The sequence below is a fragment of the Nicotiana sylvestris genome, chromosome 1, assembly GCF_000393655.2.
Source record: "Nicotiana sylvestris chromosome 1, ASM39365v2, whole genome shotgun sequence".
NCBI lineage: Eukaryota > Viridiplantae > Streptophyta > Magnoliopsida > Solanales > Solanaceae > Nicotiana > Nicotiana sylvestris.
The window spans coordinates 8439289-8463277 of NC_091057.1; the positions used below are offsets into that span (position 1 = coordinate 8439289).

Here is a 23989-nt window from a genome sequence, read left to right on the forward strand (position 1 = left end):
AGTGTTCTTCCAACAAATGAAAATGCCGGATTACGAAGTAATAGATCAACTGCGCAAGTACCCCGAGCAAGTGCCCATGCTATCATTATTGATAAGGTCGGCCGAGCATCAAAAGATCTTACTGAAGACCCTGAATGAAGCATATGTGCCAGTTGAGACCTCGGTTGAGCAATTAGAGCGGATGACAGAAAGATTCTTCGCCGTCAACCAAATCTCTTTCAGTAAGAACGATCTACCCCCGGAAGGAGCGGCACACAACAAGGCTTTGCATCTAACAGTTAAATGCGAAGACTATTATGTCAAGAGGGTAATGTTGGATGGAGGCTCAGGAGTTGACATTTGCCCGCTCTCCACGCTGCGAAGAATGGAAATTGGGGCCGAAAGAATCCGACCCAACAATGTCTGCGTAAGAGCTTTCGACGGCATCAAGAGAGATACCATGGGAGAAATAGACCTGTTGTTGGTCATAGGACCAGTCGAATTTCAAGTAACCTTCCAGGTACTCGACATGGATACATCCTACAATTTTCTCCTTGGCAGACCTTGGATCCATGCGGCAGGAGTCGTGCCTTCCACTCTTCACCAGATGGTGAAGTTCGAGTACGAAGACCGAGAGATCGTGGTCCATGGGGAGGATGAGCACGCCATTTATCGGGACCCATCCACCCCATATCTGGAACCGAGAGAAGGGAGAGAACATACGGTCTATCAAGCTTTTGAGATTGTACTAGTAGAGCAGCACGAAGAGGGAATACCCTGCCCCCAGCCTTTCCTGTCTAACGCCTCGGTCATGGTGGCCAAAGAGATGATCCGGCATGGATTTAGGCCAGGGAAGGGGCTTGGACGAACCCTTCAGGGAATAACAGAACCCATTACCTCGTCGGTCATCAAGAAACCTTTTGGATTAGGTTTCAAACCTACTCCAGCAGACGAAGAGTGGGCAAAGAAAAGGAAAAATGAGGGTTGGAAGTTACCTCAACCACTGTCGGATTTATATGCAACCTTCATCAGGCCAAGGTACGCTGAAGAAGAAGATGATGAGGTCTTCACAGTTGAGGAAATCGAGGAGATATGTGGGGCGATGAGGGAAATGCTCTACGAAGTCCACATGGTTCAACCAGGTGAAGGCACAAGCACTGCTGAGATGCTGTACATGGGGTCGAACGCCCAACTCCAAAACTGGGAGGCCACGCCATTCCCGACTAGACGGAAGTCCGGGTAGACCTGTCCTGCCACCTTTCCTGTGTCACAAGTTATCTCCAGGACATAACTTGAACGTTTTCTTCCTTTCAATTATTGTTTTGAATTCTTAAGTTGTAAACATTGTCGTCTTCCAACTTTCCAAAGAAAAATAAAAATAAAAATCATCATTGCTTTCCCATTCTTTCTTTTGTTCTGATTTTTATTATTTTTTCCTTTTATCTTTCTTTTCAGTCCTAATAATGCGGCTTTAAATATGACATGCTTGCGGACTTCACGCCCAGATCACAATGAGTTATTTAACTGCGAATTAATGAACCCAGAACCAGAATATGATGCGGAAGAGGCTTTTAGGGAAATAAACCGAGAGTTGGAATATTTCGAGAATAAACCTAAGCCAAATCTGAATGACACTGAACCGGTAAATTTAGGAACCCCGGAAGAAATCCGGGAGACCAAGATAAGCATTCACACGGACAAGAAAACGCGAGAGGCGATAATTCAACTTCTTTTTGAATTTAAAGACGTGTTTGCTTGGTCATATGATGACATGCCGGGGCTAGGTGTTGATCTAGTGGTTCATAAATTGCCGATTCATCCTGATTGTCCCCCAGTTCAACAAAAGCAACGAAAGTTCAAAACTGAGGTCAGTGACAAGATTAAAGAGGAGATCACCAAACAACTGAAAACGGGAGTGATTCGGGTAGTCCAATATACAACATGGTTGGCGAATGTGGTTCCAGTACCAAAGAAGGACGGGAAAACTCGAGTATGTGAAGATTACCGAGATTTGAACAAAGCAAGTCCTAAAGATAATTTCCCGCTGCCCAACATCCACATCCTCGTTGATAATTGCGCCAAACACGAGATACAGTCTTTTGTAGATTGTTATGCTGGGTATCATCAGGTATTGATGGATGAAGAGGACGCCGAGAAAACTGCCTTCACCACGCCTTGGGGCACCTACTGTTACCGGGTCATGCCATTTGGTTTGAAGAATGCTGGGGCTACTTACATGAGGGCCATGACTGCCATTTTCCATGACATGATGCATCAGGAAATAGAGGTGTACGTGGATGACGTGATAGTCAAGTCCAGGACGCAGGATAATCACATCCAAGACTTGAGGAAATTCTTCGAGAGGCTAAGGAAGTATGACTTGAAGCTAAACCCAGCCAAATGTGCTTTCGGAGTTCCGTCGGGCAAACTTTTGGGCTTCATCGTAAGCAGGAGAGGTATCGAGCTAGATCCAACTAAGATAAAATCCATCAGAGATCTGCCTCCCCCAAGAACAAAGAAAGATGTGATGAGTCTGTTGGGCAGGTTGAACTACATCAGTCGGTTTATTGCCCAGCTGACAAGCACGTGTGAGCCCATATTCAAGCTGTTAAGGAAAGATGCGGCGATTAAATGGACAACTGAGTGTCAAGAAGCCTTTGATAAAGTCAAAGAATACCTTTCGAATCCCCCGGTCTTGGTCCCTCCAGAACCGGGAAGGCCACTTTTCTTATATCTAACAGTCTTGGAGAACTCTTTCGGCTGCGTCCTCGGGCAACACGACGTAACCGGAAAGAAGGAGCAAGCAATCTACTACTTGAGCAAGAAATTCACCGGCTACGAGGCCAAATACACACTGTTGGAAAGGACATGTTGCGCTCTCACATGGGTTGCTCAAAAGCTGAGACATTATCTCCAAGCCCACACTACGTTCCTCATAAGCAGGTTGGATCCTTTGAAGTATATATTTCAGAAACCAATGCCTACTGGGAGACTGGCTAAATGGCAAATCTTGCTTACGGAATTCGACATAGTCTATGTCACTCGCACGGCAATGAAAGCCCAGGCGTTAGCAGATCATTTGGCCGAAAATCCGGTCGATGAGGAATACCAGCCATTGAGTACTTACTTTCCAGATGAAGAAGTAAACACCGTAGAAGTGGTCACGGAGGACGCTCATGTCTGGAAGATGTTCTTTGATGGAGCCGTAAACGCCAAGGGTGTGGGAGTTGGGGCAATTTTGATCTCGCCTTCGGGTCAGCATTATCCCGCCACAGCTAGACTGCGTTTCTTTTGCACAAATAATACAGCTGAGTATGAAGCCTGCATTATGGGCATGCATATGGCAATCGATCAGGATGTCGAAGACTTACTGATTATGGGAGATTCTGACCTGATTATCCGACAAGTCCAAGGTGAATGGGAAACTCGGGATGTCAAACTTATCCCATACCGACAACATGTGGAGGACCTCAGCAAGCACTTTACATCAATAGAGTTCAGGTATATTCCGAGGTGTCACAATGAACTGGCAGATGCACTCGCTACTCTGGCTTCAATGCTACCCTACCCGGGCAATGCCCACGTTGATCCTTTGGAAATCCAAATTAAGGAAAGACACAGTTATTGCAGTGTAATCGAGGCGGGATCAAATACGCAGCCTTGGTACCATGACATCAAGAGGTTCCTGAAGATGCAAGAATACCCCGAGCACGCTACTAGAGATCAAAAGAGGACCATTAGGCAACATGCAAGTGGTTTCTTTCTAAGCGGTGAATTGTTATATAAGAGGACCCCGGACCTCAATCTTCTAAGATGTGTCGATATCGAGGAGGCAAGAAAGATCATGCACGAAGTACACGCAGGTGTGTGCGGACCTCACATGAACGGGTATGTCTTAGCAAAGAAAATCCTTCGAGCAGGTTATTACTGGATGACCATGGAAAAGGATTGCTTTAGCTTCGTTCGGAAGTGTCATCAGTGTCAGGTGCACGGTGATTTGATTCATGCACCTCCCACGGAGCTGCATCCCATGTCTGCACCTTGGCCATTTGTCGCCTGGGGCATGGACGTCATTGGACCAATCGAACCAAAGGCTTCGAATGGACACAGGTTTATACTGGTTGCCATCGATTACTTCACAAAATGGGTAGAAGCTGTCACTCTCAAGTCGGTCACTAAAAAAGCTGTAGTGGATTTTGTACACTCAAATCTTATCTGTCGTTTCGGTATTCCTGCGACTATCATTACAGATAACGCAGCAAACTTGAACAGTCACTTGATGGGAGATGTATGCGAGCAGTTCAAGATAACGCATAGGAATTCTACTCCTTATCGGCCGAAAGCCAATGGTGCTGTGGAAGCGGCAAACAAAAACATCAAGAAGATTTTGAGGAAAACGATCCAAAGTTCCCGACAATGGCATGAGCAGTTACCATTTGCATTGTTGGGGTATCATACTACGGTACGCACATTAGTAGGAGCGACTCCTTATCTTTTGGTTTATGGGACCGAGGCTGTAATACCGGCAGAGGTAGAAATTCCTTCGCTTCGAACCATTGTCGAAGCAGAAATCGAAGACAGCGAATGGGTCAAGACTCGGATAGAACAATTGACTTTGATTGATGAAAAGCGAATGGCCGCAGTTTGTCACGGACAGTTGTACCAATGAAGAATGGCCCGCGCTTACAACAAGAAAGTCTGGCCCAGGAATTTCGAAGTAGGTCAGCTGGTACTGAGGCGTATTCTGCCGCATCATGAGGAAGCAAAAGGGAAGTTTGCTCCAAATTGGAAAGGCCCATACATCATAAGGAAGATATTGCCAAGAGGAGCATTGTATTTAGGTGATATCGAAGGAAATGACCCCGACACAGCAGTAAATGCAGATGCAGTCAAGAGATACTACGTCTAAATCATACTCCAGTGGTCCTGACACATTTGAAAATGACGAAGGTTTTATTCCCCACTACTCCCCAAACACTACCCAATTCTCTCTACAAAACCTTTGAGCCGCTTACAAAAAAAAAAAAAGAACAACAAAACAAAAATCGATTGAGGCCTGAACTACGTTTGACTTGATTCCGAAAGGATACGTAGGCAGCCTCCCCTGAGGTTCAGTCACACCAACAATAAAATCCCATTCACCCTGAAATTGAAACTGGGGCACGTCGAGCAGTTGAGAAGTTAGTATCGTCTACCTCTCTTTACCAAACACAAGCCTTCAAATCAGTTACCAAATATGGTGGGGAACCAATAAGCGTCACAAATGGAGACCAGCACACTCTGAATTGAGAGAGATAAAATGAGAGAGTCTCGTCGGTGAAAACCTTCGGGCACCACGAGGCGACGGGAGTAAGAGAAACCAAAATGAGAGAGCTTGTTTTAGTAAAAACTCACAAAGAGTGCTATCAAGCGATGACAGGAAGAGAAATGAGAGAGGTCAGCCAGCGAAAACCCGCAAAGGGCGCTGTTGGCCGAAAAAGAATGACTCCACCCCAAGGAAGTCTCGACAAAGTTCCATCGGTTTGGAATCACAGATCCGTTCTGGTTCAGGGAAACGCAAGTTCATGGAAGGTCAGGCGTCCAGTCCAAAGAGCATGTCATGTCATTTAAAGCCAGTGTTATCTTCCTCAGATAAGTCTTTCTCGTCCCAAAAGGGACACTCCCTTCCTGAAATTTGTTTTCTCCTTTCTTTATTCCTCTTCGAATCCCTTTTATGTTTTAACCCCAAGTTCAGGATACACCGGAAAGGGCAGGTGGCAGGTTTGTTTTCACGGAGTTCCGTTTCATGAAGGAAAATACCCCGTTTCGTTGGTACGTCTGTCCAAACTTGATGAATCATGATGTTTGATGGCGTTCGAAGTAAAGAGAAAAAAAGAGAAATTTCCCCCAGCAAGTCCGCCTTCGGACGAATCCCCACAGAGTCTCCCCTTGTACAATCCCCCACAGAGTCTCCCCAATATATATATATATAAAAAAATCCACGTTGGAATTTCTCCAGCACATCCCCAGCAAGTCCCATTGTAAAAATTCCCCAACAAGCTTACCCCAACAAATCCTAGAAAGCCCGCTTTGAAATAAACCCCCAGCATGCCCCATTGTACAAAAATCCACACAAAGAATCCACTTTGTAAATATTCCCCCACAGAGTTTCCTTTTGTACAAATCCCCACAGAATACCTCCAATAAAATCCCCGTTGAGAACCTCCAAGCAAAACGGGACAAAAAAAAAGAGAAAAAAAGAGAAAAGAAAAAAAAAAGGAGAGCCTTACGAGGCAAGTCATCACAGAATCTGGAAATACAAGCCTGAGCAATCTAAAGGGTTTCGCCATTCGAATCAAATCAATGGCGGGACTTCGCAACAGAAATAGAAACGCAACAAAGCAACTGGGAACGATCAAGGTCACCGAACCGACCGTCATTTCCGAACTAACAATTGTTCTTTGTCTGAAAAGTTGAAACATGTTTAATCCGAGACAACCGTGCAAGAAGCAGGTGTCGCCAAAAGGAGAAGATACATGGGTACCAGAAACATTTTGGCAATAAGGAATTCACTCGAAAGGTAAGTTTCCACGAAACTCCCTTTTATCTTTACTAAAACAAGAAAATTCAAAAAAAAAGAAGTCAGCTGTTGTTCTCAAATTTTGTTCCCAGCCATCAGCATTAGGGTTTTAAACCCTAAACCGAAATTTTCCCATTCAGCCAGCATTAGGGTTTTAAACCCTAAACTGAGCATTTCCATGCAATCAGCATTAGGGTTTTAAACCCTAAACTGAATTTTTCCTTTAGTCAGCATTAGGGTTTTAAACCCTAAACTGAACTTTTTTCCTTTCATCCAGCATTAGGGTTTTAAACCCTAAACTGAGCTCTTCCATGCAATCAGCATTAGGGTTTTAAACTCAAAACTGAATTTTCCTTTTAGTCAGCATTAGGGTTTTAAACCCTAAACTGAACTTTTTTTCCATTCAGCCAGCATTAGGGTTTTAAACCCAAAACTGAGCTTTTCCATGTAATCAGCATTAGGGTTTTAAACCCAAAACTGAAATTTTTCCTTTAGTCAGCATTAGGGTTTTAAACCCTAAACTGAACTTTTTTCCTTTCAGCCAGCATTAGGGTTTTAAACCCTAAATTGAATTTTTCTTTTAGTCAGCATTAGGGTTTTAAACCCTAAACAAAACTTTTTTCCATTCAGCCAGCATTAGGGTTTTAAACCCTAAACTGAGCTTTTCCATGTAATCAGCATTAGGGTTTTAAACCCTAAACTGAAATTTTTCCATTCAGCCAGCATTAGGGTTTTAAACCCTAAACTGAGCTTTTCCATGTAATCAAGATTAGGGTTTTAAACCCTAAACTGAACTTTTTCCATTTAGCCAGCATTAGGGTTTTAAACCCTAAACTAAACTTTTTTCCATTCAGCCAGTATTAGGGTTTTAAACCCTAAACTGAGCTTTTTCCATGTAATCAGCATTAGGGTTTTAAACCCTAAACTGAACTTTTTTCCTTTCAGCCAGCATTAGGGTTTTAAACCCTAAACTGAGCTCTTCCATGCAATCAGCATTAGGGTTTTAAACTCAAAACTGAATTTTCCTTTTAGTCAGCATTAGGGTTTTAAACCCTAAACTGAACTTTTTTCCATTCAGCCAGCATTAGGGTTTTAAACCCAAAACTGAGCTTTTCCATGTAATCAGCATTAGGGTTTTAAACCCAAAACTGAAATTTTTCCTTTAGTCAGCATTAGGGTTTTAAACCCTAAACTGAACTTTTTTCCTTTCAGCCAGCATTAGGGTTTTAAACCCTAAATTGAATTTTTCTTTTAGTCAGCATTAGGGTTTTAAACCCTAAACTGAACTTTTTTTCCATTCAGCCAGCATTAGGGTTTTAAACCCTAAACTGAGCTTTTCCATGTAATCAGCATTAGGGTTTTAAACCCTAAACTGAAATTTTTCCATTCAGCCAGCATTAGGGTTTTAAACCCTAAACTGAGCTTTTCCATGTAATCAAGATTAGGGTTTTAAACCCTAAACTGAACTTTTTCCATTTAGCCAGCATTAGGGTTTTAAACCCTAAACTGAACTTTTTTCCATTCAGCCAGTATTAGGGTTTTAAACCCTAAACTGAGCTTTTTCCATGTAATCAGCATTAGGGTTTTAAACCCTAAACTGAACTTTTTCCTTTCAGCCAGCATTAGGGTTTTAAACCCTAAACTGAACTTTTTCCTTTCAGCCAGCATTAGGGTTTTAAACCCTAAACTGAGCTTTTCCATGCAATCAGCATTAGGGTTTTAAACCCTAAACTGAACTTTTTCCATTCAGCCAGCATTAGGGTTTTAAACCCTAAACTGAGCTTTTCCATGTAATCAGCATTAGGGTTTTAAACCCTAAACTAAATTTTCCTTTTAGTCAGCATTAGGGTTTTAAACCCTAAACTGAACTTTTTCCATTCAGCCAGCATTAGGGTTTTAAACCCTAAACTGAGCTTTTCCATGTAATCAGCATTAGGGTTTTAAACCCTAAACTGAATTTTCCTTTTAGTCAGCATTAGGGTTTTAAACCCTAAACTGAACTTTTTCCATTCAGCCAGCATTAGGGTTTTAAACCCTAAACTGAGCTTTTCCATGTAATCAGCATTAGGGTTTTAAACCCTAAACTGAATTTTCCTTTTAGTCAGCATTAGGGTTTTAAACCCTAAACTGAACTTTTTTCCATTCAGCCAGCACTAGGGTTTTAAACCCTAAACTGAGCTTTTCCATGTAATTTGCATTAGGGTTTTAAACCCTAAACTTAATTTTCCTTTTAGTTAGCATTAGGGTTTTAAACACTAAACTGAACTTTTTCCATTTAGCCAGCATTAGGGTTTTAAACCCTAAACTGAGCTTTTCCATGTAATCAGCATTAGGGTTTTAAACCTTAAACTGAGCTTTTCCATGTAATCAGCATTAGGGTTTTGAACCCTAAACTGAATTTTCCTTTTAGTCAGCATTAGGGTTTTAAACCCTAAACTGAACTTTTTCCATTCAGCCAGCATTAGGGTTTTAAACCCTAAACTGAGCTTTTCCATGTAATCAGCATTAGGGTTTTAAACCCTAAACTGAATTTTCCTTTTAGTCAGCATTAGGGTTTTAAACCCTAAACTGAACTTTTTCCATTCAGCCAGCATTAGGGTTTTAAACCCTAAACTGAGCTTTTCCATGTAATCAGCATTAGGGTTTTAAACCCTAAACTGAATTTTCCTTTTAGTCAGCATTAGGGTTTTAAACCCTAAACTGAACTTTTTCCATTCAGCCAGCATTAGGGTTTTAAACCCTAAACTGAGCTTTTCCATGTAATCAGCATTAGGGTTTTAAACCCTAAACTGAATTTTCCTTTTAGTCAGCATTAGGGTTTTAAACCCTAAACTGAACTTTTTCCATTCAGCCAGCATTAGGGTTTTAAACCCTAAACTGAGCTTTTCCATGTAATCAGCATTAGGGTTTTAAACCCTAAACTGAACTTTTTCCATTCAGCCAGCATTAGGGTTTTAAACCCTAAACTGAACTTTTTCCATTCAGCCAGCATTAGGGTTTTAAACCCTAAACTGAGCTTTTCCATGTAATCAGCATTAGGGTTTTAAACCCTAAACTGAATTTTCCTTTTAGTCAGCATTAGGGTTTTAAACCCTAAACTGAACTTTTTCCATTCAGCCAGCATTAGGGTTTTAAACCCTAAACTGAGCTTTTCCATGTAATCAGCATTAGGGTTTTAAACCCTAAACTGAATTTTCCTTTTAGTCAGCATTAGGGTTTTAAACCCTAAACTGAACTTTTTCCATTCAGCCAACATTAGGGTTTTAAACCCTAAACTGAGCTTTTCCATGTAATCAGCATTAGGGTTTTAAACCCTAAACTGAATTTTCCTTTTAGTCAGCATTAGGGTTTTAAACCCTAAACTGAACTTTTTTCCATTCAGCCAGCATTAGGGTTTTAAACCCTAAACTGAGCTTTTCCATGTAATCAGCATTAGGGTTTTAAACCCTAAACTGAATTTTCCTTTTAGTCAGAATTAGGGTTTTAAACCCTAAACTGAACTTTTTCCATTTAGCCAGCATTAGGGTTTTAAACCCTAAACTGAGCTTTTCCATGTAATCAGCATTAGGGTTTTAAACCCTAAACTGAATTTTCCTTTTAGTCAGCATTAGGGTTTTAAACCCTAAACTGAACTTTTTCCATTCAGCCAGCATTAGGGTTTTAAACCCTAAACTGAGCTTTTCCATGTAATCAGCATTAGGGTTTTAAACCCTAAACTGAATTTTCCTTTTAGTCAGCATTAGGGTTTTAAACCCTAAACTGAACTTTTTCCATTCAGCCAGCATTAGGGTTTTAAACCCTAAACTGAGCTTTTCCATGTAATCAGCATTAGGGTTTTAAACCCTAAACTGAATTTTCCTTTTAGTCAGCATTAGGGTTTTAAACCCTAAACTGAGCTTTTCCATGTAATCAGCATTAGGGTTTTAAACCCTAAACTGAATTTTCCTTTTAGTCAGCATTAGGGTTTTAAACCCTAAACTGAACTTTTTTCCATTCAGCCAGCATTAGGGTTTTAAACCCTAAACTGAGCTTTTCCATGTAATCAGCATTAGGGTTTTAAACCCTAAACTGAATTTTCCTTTTAGTCAGCATTAGGGTTTTAAACCCTAAACTGAACTTTTTCCATTTAGCCAGCATTAGGGTTTTAAACCCTAAACTGAGCTTTTCCATGTAATCAGCATTAGGGTTTTAAACCCTAAACTGAACTTTTTCCATTCAGCCAGCATTAGGGTTTTAAACCCTAAACTGAACTTTTTCCATTTAGCCAGCATTAGGGTTTTAAACCCTAAACTGAGCTTTTCCATGCAATCAGCATTAGGGTTTTAAACCCTAAACTGAACTTTTTCCATTCAGCCAGCATTAGGGTTTTAAACCCTAAACTGAGCTTTTCCATGTAATCAGCATTAGGGTTTTAAACCCTAAACTGAATTTTCCTTTTAGTCAGCATTAGGGTTTTAAACCCTAAACTGAACTTTTTCCATTCAGCCAGCATTAGGGTTTTAAACCCTAAACTGAGCTTTTCCATGTAATCAGCATTAGGGTTTTAAACCCTAAACTGAACTTTTTCCATTCAGCCAGCATTAGGGTTTTAAACCCTAAACTGAGCTTTTCCATGTAACCAGCATTAGGGTTTTAAACCCTAAACTGAGCTTTTCCATGTAATCAGCATTAGGGTTTTAAACCCTAAACTGAATTTTCCTTTTAGTCAGCATTAGGGTTTTAAACCCTAAACTGAACTTTTTCCATTCAGCCAGCATTAGGGTTTTAAACCCTAAACTGAGCTTTTCCATGTAATCAGCATTAGGGTTTTAAACCCTAAACTGAATTTTCCTTTTAGTCAGCATTAGGGTTTTAAACCCTAAACTGAACTTTTTCCATTCAGCCAACATTAGGGTTTTAAACCCTAAACTGAGCTTTTCCATGTAATCAGCATTAGGGTTTTAAACCCTAAACTGAATTTTCCTTTTAGTCAGCATTAGGGTTTTAAACCCTAAACTGAACTTTTTTCCATTCAGCCAGCATTAGGGTTTTAAACCCTAAACTGAGCTTTTCCATGTAATCAGCATTAGGGTTTTAAACCCTAAACTGAATTTTCCTTTTAGTCAGAATTAGGGTTTTAAACCCTAAACTGAACTTTTTCCATTTAGCCAGCATTAGGGTTTTAAACCCTAAACTGAGCTTTTCCATGTAATCAGCATTAGGGTTTTAAACCCTAAACTGAATTTTCCTTTTAGTCAGCATTAGGGTTTTAAACCCTAAACTGAACTTTTTCCATTCAGCCAGCATTAGGGTTTTAAACCCTAAACTGAGCTTTTCCATGTAATCAGCATTAGGGTTTTAAACCCTAAACTGAATTTTCCTTTTAGTCAGCATTAGGGTTTTAAACCCTAAACTGAACTTTTTCCATTCAGCCAGCATTAGGGTTTTAAACCCTAAACTGAGCTTTTCCATGTAATCAGCATTAGGGTTTTAAACCCTAAACTGAATTTTCCTTTTAGTCAGCATTAGGGTTTTAAACCCTAAACTGAGCTTTTCCATGTAATCAGCATTAGGGTTTTAAACCCTAAACTGAATTTTCCTTTTAGTCAGCATTAGGGTTTTAAACCCTAAACTGAACTTTTTTCCATTCAGCCAGCATTAGGGTTTTAAACCCTAAACTGAGCTTTTCCATGTAATCAGCATTAGGGTTTTAAACCCTAAACTGAATTTTCCTTTTAGTCAGCATTAGGGTTTTAAACCCTAAACTGAACTTTTTCCATTTAGCCAGCATTAGGGTTTTAAACCCTAAACTGAGCTTTTCCATGTAATCAGCATTAGGGTTTTAAACCCTAAACTGAACTTTTTCCATTCAGCCAGCATTAGGGTTTTAAACCCTAAACTGAACTTTTTCCATTTAGCCAGCATTAGGGTTTTAAACCCTAAACTGAGCTTTTCCATGCAATCAGCATTAGGGTTTTAAACCCTAAACTGAACTTTTTCCATTCAGCCAGCATTAGGGTTTTAAACCCTAAACTGAGCTTTTCCATGTAATCAGCATTAGGGTTTTAAACCCTAAACTGAATTTTCCTTTTAGTCAGCATTAGGGTTTTAAACCCTAAACTGAACTTTTTCCATTCAGCCAGCATTAGGGTTTTAAACCCTAAACTGAGCTTTTCCATGTAATCAGCATTAGGGTTTTAAACCCTAAACTGAACTTTTTCCATTCAGCCAGCATTAGGGTTTTAAACCCTAAACTGAGCTTTTTCCATTTAGCCAGCATTAGGGTTTTAAACCCTAAACTGAGCTTTTCCATGTAATCAGCATTAGGGTTTTAAACCCTAAACTGAACTTTTTCCATTCAGTCAGCATTAGGGTTTTAAACCCTAAACTGAGCTTTTCCATGTAATCAGCATTAGGGTTTTAAACCCTAAACTGAATTTTCCTTTTAGTCAGCATTAGGGTTTTAAACCCTAAACTGAACTTTTTCCATTCAGCCAGCATTAGGGTTTTAAACCCTAAACTGAGCTTTTCCATGTAATCAGCATTAGGGTTTTAAACCCTAAACTGAATTTTCCTTTTAGTCAGCATTAGGGTTTTAAACCCTAAACTGAACTTTTTCCATTCAGCCAGCATTAGGGATTTAAACCCTAAACTGAGCTTTTCCATGTAATCAGCATTAGGGTTTTAAACCCTAAACTGAATTTTCCTTTTAGTCAGCATTAGGGTTTTAAACCCTAAACTGAGCTTTTCCATGTAATCAGCATTAGGGTTTTAAACCCTAAACTGAGCTTTTCCTTTTAGTCAGCATTAGGGTTTTAAACCCTAAACTGAACTTTTTTCCATTCAGCCAGCATTAGGGTTTTAAACCCTAAACTGAGCTTTTCCATGCAATCAGCATTAGGGTTTTAAACACTAAACTGAATTTTTCCTTTAGTCAGCATTAGGGTCTTAAACCCTAAACTGAACTTTTTCCCATTCAGCCAGCATTAAGGTTTTAAAACCCTAAACTGAGCTTGTCCATGCAATCAGCATTAGGGTTTTAAACCCTAAACTGAATTTTTCCTTTAGTCAACATTAGGGTTTTAAACCCTAAACTGAATATCTTTCCATTCAGCCAGCATTAGGGTTTTAAACCCTAAACTGAATTTTTCCTTTAGTTAGCATTAGGGTTTTGAACCCTAAACTGAATGTCTTTCCATTCAGCCAGCATTAGGGTTTTAAACCCTGAACTGAGCTTTTCCATGCAGTCAGCATTAGGGTTTTAAACCCTAAACTAAATTTTTCCTTTAGTTAGGATTAGGGTTTTAAACCCTAAACTGAATTTTTCCCATAGTCAGCATTAGAATTTTAAACCCTAAACTGCATTTTCCTTTGTTCGGCATTAGGGTTTTAAACCCTAAACTGAACCTTTCCTCAGCTAGTAGGTATTAGGACTCCAGTCCTGAACTAAGCATTTTTATCTTCCTTCTTCAATTTTGTGAATTTCCTGGCGGATAATAAACGAAATTTTCCTAGTTGAAACTGGGGCAGAAAATTTCGTTCGTTTGTTTTCTCCCGCAGGTCTAACCTCGAGCCACATGGATCGAAATGACCCACGAGATGAGTCCCAGCTCGGAATCAAAAAGGAAAAAAAAAGAAAAAAAAAGAAAAAAAGAGGAGAAGATGTCCCGAGGTATCGGAGTAAATGGAAGGCAGATTGACTCCAACATTTGATTCAGGTCCTGAACCCTGCCAATCGCGTCTCACTTAGTATCTCAGAGATTAAACAAGTTGCCGCAACTCGCAAGCATCAAGATTCAGATCGGAGTCTACAAGCAGAATCAGCTAAGACCCAAGATCAAGTCATAAAAGAATCATAGATAGGAATCTTGTAACTAGCAGTTGACATGCATATAAGTAGTTAGTTCAGTTTCCAATTTTCGTTTGGTTGTAATAAGGCGGTCAGTGACGCAGCAGTGACAACAGCAACAGCAGTAGCAGCAAGCATTGCAATCCCATGGTAGTCCCAGCTACCAAAACTTCCCGAACTACATTGACCTGATTCCTGTTTAGCCCAGGATATGTAGGAAATCTTTGAAGCAAGATTCGGTCAGATCTTTCAAAAAAAATGTTTCACACGGAGTAGTCCATAGGCAAAAATCGCTCATACACGCTCACTTTATCTTTGCACGAAAACCCTTCGTGTTTCCGAACAAAGAGGGGCAGCTGTGAGCACGTGATTTTTGTTTCGCGCGACAATCGCTCCAAAAGAAATAAAAAAAGTAATAACAATTGATCCTGTTGTACAATTTTTGGATTCTTACATGGCACTTTGTTAATTATTTATGATTTTTGCCCACTTTTACTTTATTAAAACAAAATACAAAAAATGTACGTGTCATGCGTAATCTGAACCGTAACACGGTTGTTAAATAGAAAAACATAAACAGGCATCTTTGTCCGTGATTTTGTTTTGTTTGATTTTTACCTGTTTTGAATTATTTTAATGTGTGTGCAAATAATTGTATTAAGTGTTTATTTAATTTTAATTTGATTTTACTTAGTTTTATTTTATTTTTTTAAATAATAAAATAAGAAAAGGAAATAATAAAAAAGAAAGCCCTTCCTTTTTCGGACTTGGGCCAATTTGTTAAAATTGGCCCAAACAAATAATGCCCAAAACCAGGCCCGCCCGGTCCAGTCCAAGTTGATACCCAGGGTATCCAAACGACGCCATTTTAATCCAGCCTGATCTGGGCCGTTGATCTCAGATTGATCAACGGCCAAGATCACATTTCCCATACCCACGAACAAAACCCGACCCATTCCACCCGGACCAACCCAAACCCCGTTTAGATGAAACGACACCGTCTCTTCTAAACCTTCAGATCCAAGCCGTTGATCTTGATTGATCCAACGGCTGAGATCAGCCCACCCATCCCATATATAACCTTCTAACCTTACCATGCCCCCCTATCCAATACCCCAGCTCCCGTCTTCACCTTCTTCCCCATCAAACCCTAGAGCCATCCCTGTATCCTTCACCATGAAAGCCGGCGGCATGGACGCCGGTGACCCTACCCTTAACACCATAGATGCTCCTCACCGTCCTGAACCTAAATCCACCAACCACACACCTCGAATCCCATCCCACCTTCTCGAATCTTCATTTGAAGATTCGAGTCAAAACTCGATCTACCCCGATCTGCCTTAAATTCATACCAGACACTCCCCAGACCCCCCTCGAGACCAAACCATGCTTGGTTTGGTCCGAATCTGACCAGGGAAGCATGAATCCCAGATCTGATTTTTGGAACCTTAGGGTTCTTCAACACTGGTCCATGTTCGTTCGAGCCAAAGAGATTAAGGTCTAATGGACCTTAATCGAAGTGTTTCTCATCTGAGAAACACTTCGATTAAAGTCCGTTCAGCCTTAAAGAAGGTCTGTTCGAATCCAAGTAAGATTTTGATTTTTCAAGGTTTAAGGTGAGTTCTTTCTTTTCTTTATTTTGTTTGGGTCCATCTGATTGTGGTAAAGGTCTGTTCATGTTTTGTTTGTGTCCCCGAATTTTATCGACTATGCCCTGTCCACTTTGCCTGAACCTTTGTTGTTTGATTGAGTGTCTTCTTCTACTTGTTCTGATAATGTGTATACATGTATTTGTTGTGCAATTAATTGAATTCCAAATTTGTACTGATCAATTGATTCCTCGAGTACCACTTTACTCAGTCAGTATAATTCGAATCATGTGTCTATACTGTTAAATGTCTTATTTTTGGTTACAACTGTATGTGTTATAACTAATATAGTCGAGTCGACAAATGTCGTCAATTAATTTCAGTAGTTCAAATGTTAACGATTGAACCTGTTGCTTGCTGCAACTTTGTTTGAATCAAAGTAAGAATCAAGTAGGGTCACTTATAGTTGCTGTATTTGAATCTGAAAATAAAAGGGTAGATTGTTAGCTGCAATTTGAATTAATGGCATGTGCACTTGTGCACAGCATGTGCATTGTGCACAGCCTGGTTCCTGCATAAAGGGTTTTTGATTTAAAAATGGTTTGACAGCATATGCTATCAGATATATTCTGCTGCCCATACTCTACTTTAGCTTCAGAAATAATAAACATTACTAAAAGTGAGTTTGCCAGGGAATATCATGGGGTTTGCTTATACTTAATTAGTTAAGTGGAATCTGAAAGGAGGAGAGCACATGGGAGGGGTGTTGGGATGGTCTAAACAGGTTGTTAAAGGTTTGATTTTAGGCTTATAAAAGGCAGACTTCCATCAGTTTGAAAGGGAGGAAAAAAAAGATATAAGAGAGAACTGGGAAGGGAATTAAGGAGGGGAAGATACAAATACACATTGAGAGATATACACACATACACACATAAAGACAGACATTGACAAGAACAGAGTAATTTGAGAGGAGACACTTTCAGGAGAGTGAAGTTCTGGAAACAGAAAACTGGAAAAGAATTTTGTTTGATAACTCAGACAGACAAAACTAGAAATTACATTCTTTCCTGTTGTTTTGATTTCACTAAATCTGGACCTGTTTGTGCAACACTGATTTCTCCCAAATCCCAACTGAGTCTGCTTGGTTGTTGTTTGTTCTACTCGAGAACTTGGTCTAGTTGGGGTGTTGATCCCACTCCAATTGTTTTGTGAGTTGTTGCTGCTGCTATTCTGTTTCCTGTTGTTGCTGCATTTCTGTCCTGCTGCTACTACTAGTCCTGTTTCTTGCTGCTGCTGATTTCCCCACCTTTTTCTTCTTCTCCTTTGCATTTTCAGTATTTCTAGGTACACATTTCGAGTCCCATTTTGGTGTTAACTGTAACAGTTCGAAAGCATGAAATGAAAGGAGTTTGAAGAAAATTTAGATGTCTGTTTTGTAATGCTCATGGTATATTGACTCCTTTTGTATAAATTGATTAGTGTGTGATTCAGTAGTGAAAGATTAGTTAGACAATACTTAATCAAGTTTTAGCTTCATGCATCTTAGTTCATAGTTGTTTGCTAGTACAAGATGTAATGGTACAATATATAGAAGGTATGGATAATTGGTATAGAATTTTCGACTGGATTCCCGTTTGACTAATGACATGCATAGGATAGAATATTTCCACCTACACAATAATGTTCTGTGTTATTTTTTTTTATCAGGACCGCTAGGCAATATATAGGAACACGTTCGAATCCCCATTAGTAATAATGCCTAGCATTCAATTTCCTTAACCTAGCCTAAATAAGTCTAGTTAAGTTCGATCTGAGAAATGTTCGGATTGAGTATTGCATTCCATCCATCTCCATATAACTCCTTTGTTCAACCAAAATATTTCGTAAGGCATGGCGTCTTTTCACTTTATAAGTAATTAGAAATTGATAGGAATCCGGTTTAGGCCAAAACATATACTTCAATTAGCATACATCTTTCTTTTTTCTATTTCTGGAAACAAAAATAATAAGAAATGTAGTCATTATAGGTTTATCCTTTTAAAAATAATGAGACGAGCCTCGCCAAATAAAAAATGTAAATTGCGGGGCCCTCAACAACTAATCATAATATTTAGAATTCAGGCTAGGCCGTTTAGTGAATCTCATGGCCTTCCACAAAATAATAACGCGTTAGACTCTTTAGGCACGACTTTAAGTAAATTATATTCTTAAATTCGGGTGCACATTGATGTGACCCGAATCCAAATCTCAACGGAGTCAGAATGTGTCGACGACCACGGGTGCATTGATTGTGACGTGGTTCGAGATGTATTTTCACGACGTTGCAATTCTATAAAAGTAAATGATAATAATAAAAGAGGATTAAACTTAATAAAAGCACGTAAGTCATAACATATATTTAAATCAGATATCTAGCCATTATAACAATTTAAGCGACCGTGCTAGAACCACGGGATTCGAGGTTGCCTAACACCTTCCCTCGGGTCAACAGAATTCCTTACTTAGAATTTCTGGTTCGCAGACTTCATTCAGAAAATTCGAAAATTTCCTCAATTTGGGATTCAAGATAAACCGGTGACTTGGGACACCAAAAGCCAAACCTTTCCCAAGTGGCGACTCTGAATTAACTAAATAATCCCATTTCGAATATTGTCACTTAAATTGGAAAAACTCCCCTCGCGCATCTTACCCTTCGGGGCGGGCGCGCAAAAAGGAGGTGTGACAGGCGGAACCTGACAAAAAGCAGCAAAGTCAACCCCATTCGTCTCCACTACCCCCATATTCGACAACACCTCGTGACAATTGTCTAGATAGTCTTGGGGATCTTCTGAAGATGTACCGCCATAAGTAGTGGTGAAAAGTTTCATAAACCTATCCAATCTCCATATGGCCTCAGTGGACATAGCTGATCCATCACCGGTCTGTGCTACCACGTCCGGCGGAACTACCCCAACTGGATGAGCTAGTCCCACTAGCTGAGCTACTGGAGTTTGAAATTGAGGAGCCATCTACTACGGATTGTGAGTAGTGGGAGTCTGTGCTCCTCCCCAGCCTGAGAGACAGCTGGTGCTTTGGGGAATATGCCGGTCTGAGCTACACTCTCCATCAGGCTCACTAGACGGACCAAAGCATCCTGAAGCACTAGTGGTGGCTATGAACCCTTCCGAGAGCTGAGCTGGCCCTGCTGGAATGGTCTGGGTTGGAGCCTCCTCCTCAAACTTTACCTGAGGCTCCACCATTGGTGTTGTTGCTCAAGCTCTGGGTTGAGCCATGCCCCTACCTCGACCTCTGGCACGACCCCGGCCTCGTACTCTACCACTCGTAGGAGCTACCACTTGGGGCTCGGGATGCTGATCAGCTAATGAAGAGGTAAGTTTTCTCGTCATCTGCGAAAGAATAAGAGTAGAAGGTTCAATTAGCATTGAGAAATCAAATCGCACGACAGAGAAGGATAGAAGTGAAGTTATTCCTAAACTCTATATCCTCTAGGGATAAGCACATACATCTCCGTATTGATCCCTCAAATACCTAACTTGTTCGTGAATTGTGAGACTAGGCAACCTAGTGCTCTGATACCAACATGTCACGGCCCGAATTTCCCACCGTCGGGATCGTGATTGCACCTAATTTTTAGAATGCTAGGCAAGACAACAGTTACATATATAATACATTAATTATTAACCAAAACAGTTATTAACAAGAATTGAAACTAAATAATTATCAAGTGCGGAAATCTTTAAAACAATTTAAAACACTAATACACGACTACCCAAGAGATCTGGTGTCACAATCCACGAACTTCTAAGAATATTTTACAAATACTGGTTTAAATGAAGTACATCTGTTCTCGAAATGAAAAGAGACAGGAAAATTAAGATTGATGGAAGGGGACTCCAGGGTCTACAAAAGCTGGGAGATCTACCTTGGGTCTCCTGGTGGACTGAAGGCAGCAACCCAACTCTACTCACAAGGTCCGACACCGAAATTTGTACAGAAAGTGCAGAGTACAGTATCAGCACAACTGACCCCATGTACTGGTAAGTGCGAGCCTAACCTCGGTGAAGTAGTGACGAGGCTAGGATACAACAACAATATAAAGTTGTGCAGTTAAATAATATATGAGAAAATAATAACAACAACAATTTAACAGAAAATAAGGGAAGGGGGAGTCATGCTGAGGGAGAAATATCAAGTTCTGGAAAACAATACAGTAAAGAAACAAAGTAAATATCATACTTTGAACCAACATAAACAATAACACAAAAACATATGCTCGACATCACTCTTCGTGTTTTTACTCTCGTCCTTACCATAAGAAACAACAGAAATGGCACGGCATCACCCTTCGTGCATTAACTCTCTCATAATCATGGCACGACATCACCTTTCGTGCATTAACACTCTCGTAATATGGTACGACATCACCCATCATGCATTAACACTCATTCACAATATCATGCACGGCATCACCTTTCATGCTTTACACTCTTCCTCACTCAAACAATAGAAACAATAACATCCCGGCAAGGGAATCAACAATAACCAATCTCGTTTCAACATCTAACTTCACAATATGAATCTCAACTTAAGTCAACACTCAACCAATATCCAAAACAGGGAAAAACATAATAAAACTTGTTTAACATGAAGAATTAACCAGTTAAAGCATGAATAATACGTATAAAGGGAAACAACAGTCACAAGTATAAGGCTCACTCACATGCTATGACTCCACGATGATGTATAGATACTCGTCACCTCACCTATACGTCGTACTCAAGCCTCAAATGCCGCTTTTCCTTTAGATTCCACCTCCAATCCACTCGTATCTAGTCACAATTAATTCAATATCAACAATTATTGCTAAGGGAATCAACTACAATGCACGAATTTAGTTTTTCCAAACTTTCCCCAAAAAGTCAAAAACTGACCCCTGCCCCGCTTGGTCAAAACTCGAAGTTCGGACCAAAACCCGATTACCCATTAACCCCTAAGCCTGGATATGCAATTGGTTTTGGAGTCCGATCTCAATTTGAAGTCTAAATCCCCAAATTTCGAAATTCCTAAATTCTACTCAAAAATACCCAATTTTCCCATGAAACTCCCTAGATTTTGTGATGAAATCTTATAAAAAGATGAATTAGATTGAAAGAAATGAGTTAAAAATCGTTTACCTATGATTTGGGGAAGAACTACTCTTTAGAAAATCGCCTCTTGAAGCTTAGGGTTTGAAACTTTGTGAAATGGATTGAAAATCCCGTCCAAAACTCGTTTTGAATAGTTGCAGGTATCACATTTGTGATCACAGATTCACAAATGTGACTGATACTTCACAAATGTGAAGCCTGGCCTGGCCTGCTGTCTTCGCAAATGCGAACAATTGTTCGCAAATGCGGCCACTATTCAAGTCACAATTACGACGATCAACTTCGCAAATACGATGGTCCCCTGTCCAGCCTCCTGATCTCAAATGCGAAGAATCTTCGCAAATGCGAGCAGCCTGACTTCGCAAATGCAAAGTTTGTAGACCTGCAACATACCAGAAAATTTCCTTAAGTCCAAAACTCTCCGTGGCCGATCCAAAACTCACTCGAGCCCTCGGGGCTCCAAACCAAATATGCACAGAAGTCTAAAAATATCATACGGACTTACTCGTGCGATCAAATCGCTAAAATAACACCTAAAAATACGAATTTAGCATCAAAATCAATGAAATTCTCAAGAACACTTAAACTTTCTATTTTCACAATCGAGGGTCCGAATCACGTCATATAAACTCCAGTTTTTACCAAATTTCATAGGCATGACTTAATACCATATTAAACTTGTACCGGACTCCAAAACCAACATACGAGCCTGATACCAACAAAATCAAACATTATTTACTTTCTAAAATCCATTATATTTTCAGTTTAACAATTTTCTTTAAAAATTCATTTCTCGGGCTAGGGACATCGGAATTCAATTTCGGGCATACACCCACGTCCCATATTTTACTATGGACCCTTCGAGACCGTCAAATTACGGGTTCGAATCTGTTTACTCAAAATGTTGACCGAAGTCAATTTAATTCAATTTTAAAGGCAAAATTTAGTATTTTCTCAAATTTTTATATAAAGGCCTTCCGGAAGCGCGCCCGAATTGCGCACGTAAAGTTAATGGGTTCGAAATTTAGACCAAGCGGTGGAGATTAGCTATCCATACCAATTAATTATCTCATTTTTTGGAAAGAAACTAACTGGCATATGTGATATACAGAGGCGGAGTCAGAACTTAAAGTTAATGGGTTCGGAATTTTAGTTTTTTTAGAATAATTGGGTTCTAAATTAATAATTTGTACATATTTAATGAATTTCTTCAATCAAATATAAGGTTTGAACCAGAGCTACTGGGTTCAACTGAACCCGTAATGGAAGGGATGGCTCCACCCTTGGTGATATATGCTTAACACATGTATCTTGAACTAAAAAGGGAAGTGCGCAAGGTATCCTGTGTTCGGACTGTATTCCAAGGGGTGATATATATATTTGTTTCGAAAGAGAAACAAAGCAATAAATAACTAGCTAGAAACCACAGAAGTAAGTTTCACTCGACCACGACACAGTGATAGTTTTTCTTTCGCTTACTATCAACATCACAATTTTTTAGTTTATTCGTTATGGACCACAATTATATTTACTTAATAGATGCAGGAAAATCGAATGATATAAATCAAGACCCATGATCCAGAATAGATATCCTGTATTTTTAACTCTGCCTCGTGCCTAGCATCTTTTTTTTTTGGAACAACAATATTGTATGACCTCTTTCAAAATAATAACTGTAAATAATATTTAAAAATATACAAATTTGATATATTTTTACGACTATCGAATATAAATAGTTTCGATCGCGAGCTAAAAGTGAACTTTGCTCTTTTTTCCCTGTTGCTTCATACGCCGCTAAATTTAGGGCCCGAATTACTTACTAAAGAAATATGTACAAAGCAACTATATAATTTTTCCTTAAACATGTGATATACCAAATACAAGTAAAGAGAGATACTGCATACATAAACTCTTCTAGCTACAAGGGTTCTCGAACAGTCCTTATTGAAAGCATATAAAATCTAGGGTGGCGGAGACAAATAATATATAGTAAATGCCTTGGTAGATGGCCTTCAAAAGGAGCTAAGTTCATGCCAAAATAACTATGATCCATATGTATATATAGTTCGAGCTATATATATAACTACTTTTATTTATACTTCCTACAGTATAACTATTATTTTACTACTAAAACTTCCATATTAGCCACCATAATATTCTTCATATAAATATATTTTCCTTAGTAATGAGTTGCGAGGAAATCCACCACCATGAAATCCACCATATCCTCCTCCTGGATAACCTCCATAACCACTATTGCCACCGCCAGGGATTCCGCCATATCCTCCTCCCGGATAACCTCCAAAACCACCATTACCGCCGCTAGGGATTCCGCCATATCCTCCTCCTGGAAAACCTCCAAAGCCACCATTACTGCCGCCAGGGTTTCCACCATCTCCTCCTCCAAATCTGCCTCCGAATCCTCCAAATTCCAAGTCTTTTGCGTCATTTACATGATCATTTTTCTCATCGAATACTTTTGCAGCAACAATGATCATACATGACTTAAAAGAAAATTGCACTGCATGATTTACCTCATCGAGTTAATTAAGTTGGCATACAATAATTGGTGAGTCCTTTTCATAGCAAGGCTGATACGCATGATAAATTGAAAAGTATAGTAGTTACCTATTATAGACGATTCAATTATATAAATTTAATATCTATATCTATATCTATCTATATTATTATAAAAGCATAAATACAATGTCGGTTTACAAAAATAACTTTATAACATTAAGCATAATAACTCATAATAAAAGGACATAACCGGAATTCAAGATATTAGCCTTATAATTCTATTAGTTTTAGGACATAATTGTGACGACCCGGCCAGTTGTCTCATGAGTTACCGCTCCGTTTTCCCCATTTTTGCTTCTTTATGATT

The 23989-nt window shown here is 39.5% G+C and overlaps 1 protein-coding gene across 1 annotated transcript; it reads right to left on the reverse strand.

The window, feature by feature from the left end:
• Positions 1 to 23243: 23243 nt before the first annotated feature.
• LOC138889836 (uncharacterized) lies at positions 23244 to 23600 on the reverse strand. Its single transcript, XM_070173173.1, has one exon. It carries the CDS (start codon positions 23598 to 23600, stop codon positions 23244 to 23246), a length of 357 nt encoding a protein of 118 aa, XP_070029274.1.
• Positions 23601 to 23989: the final 389 nt, after the last annotated feature.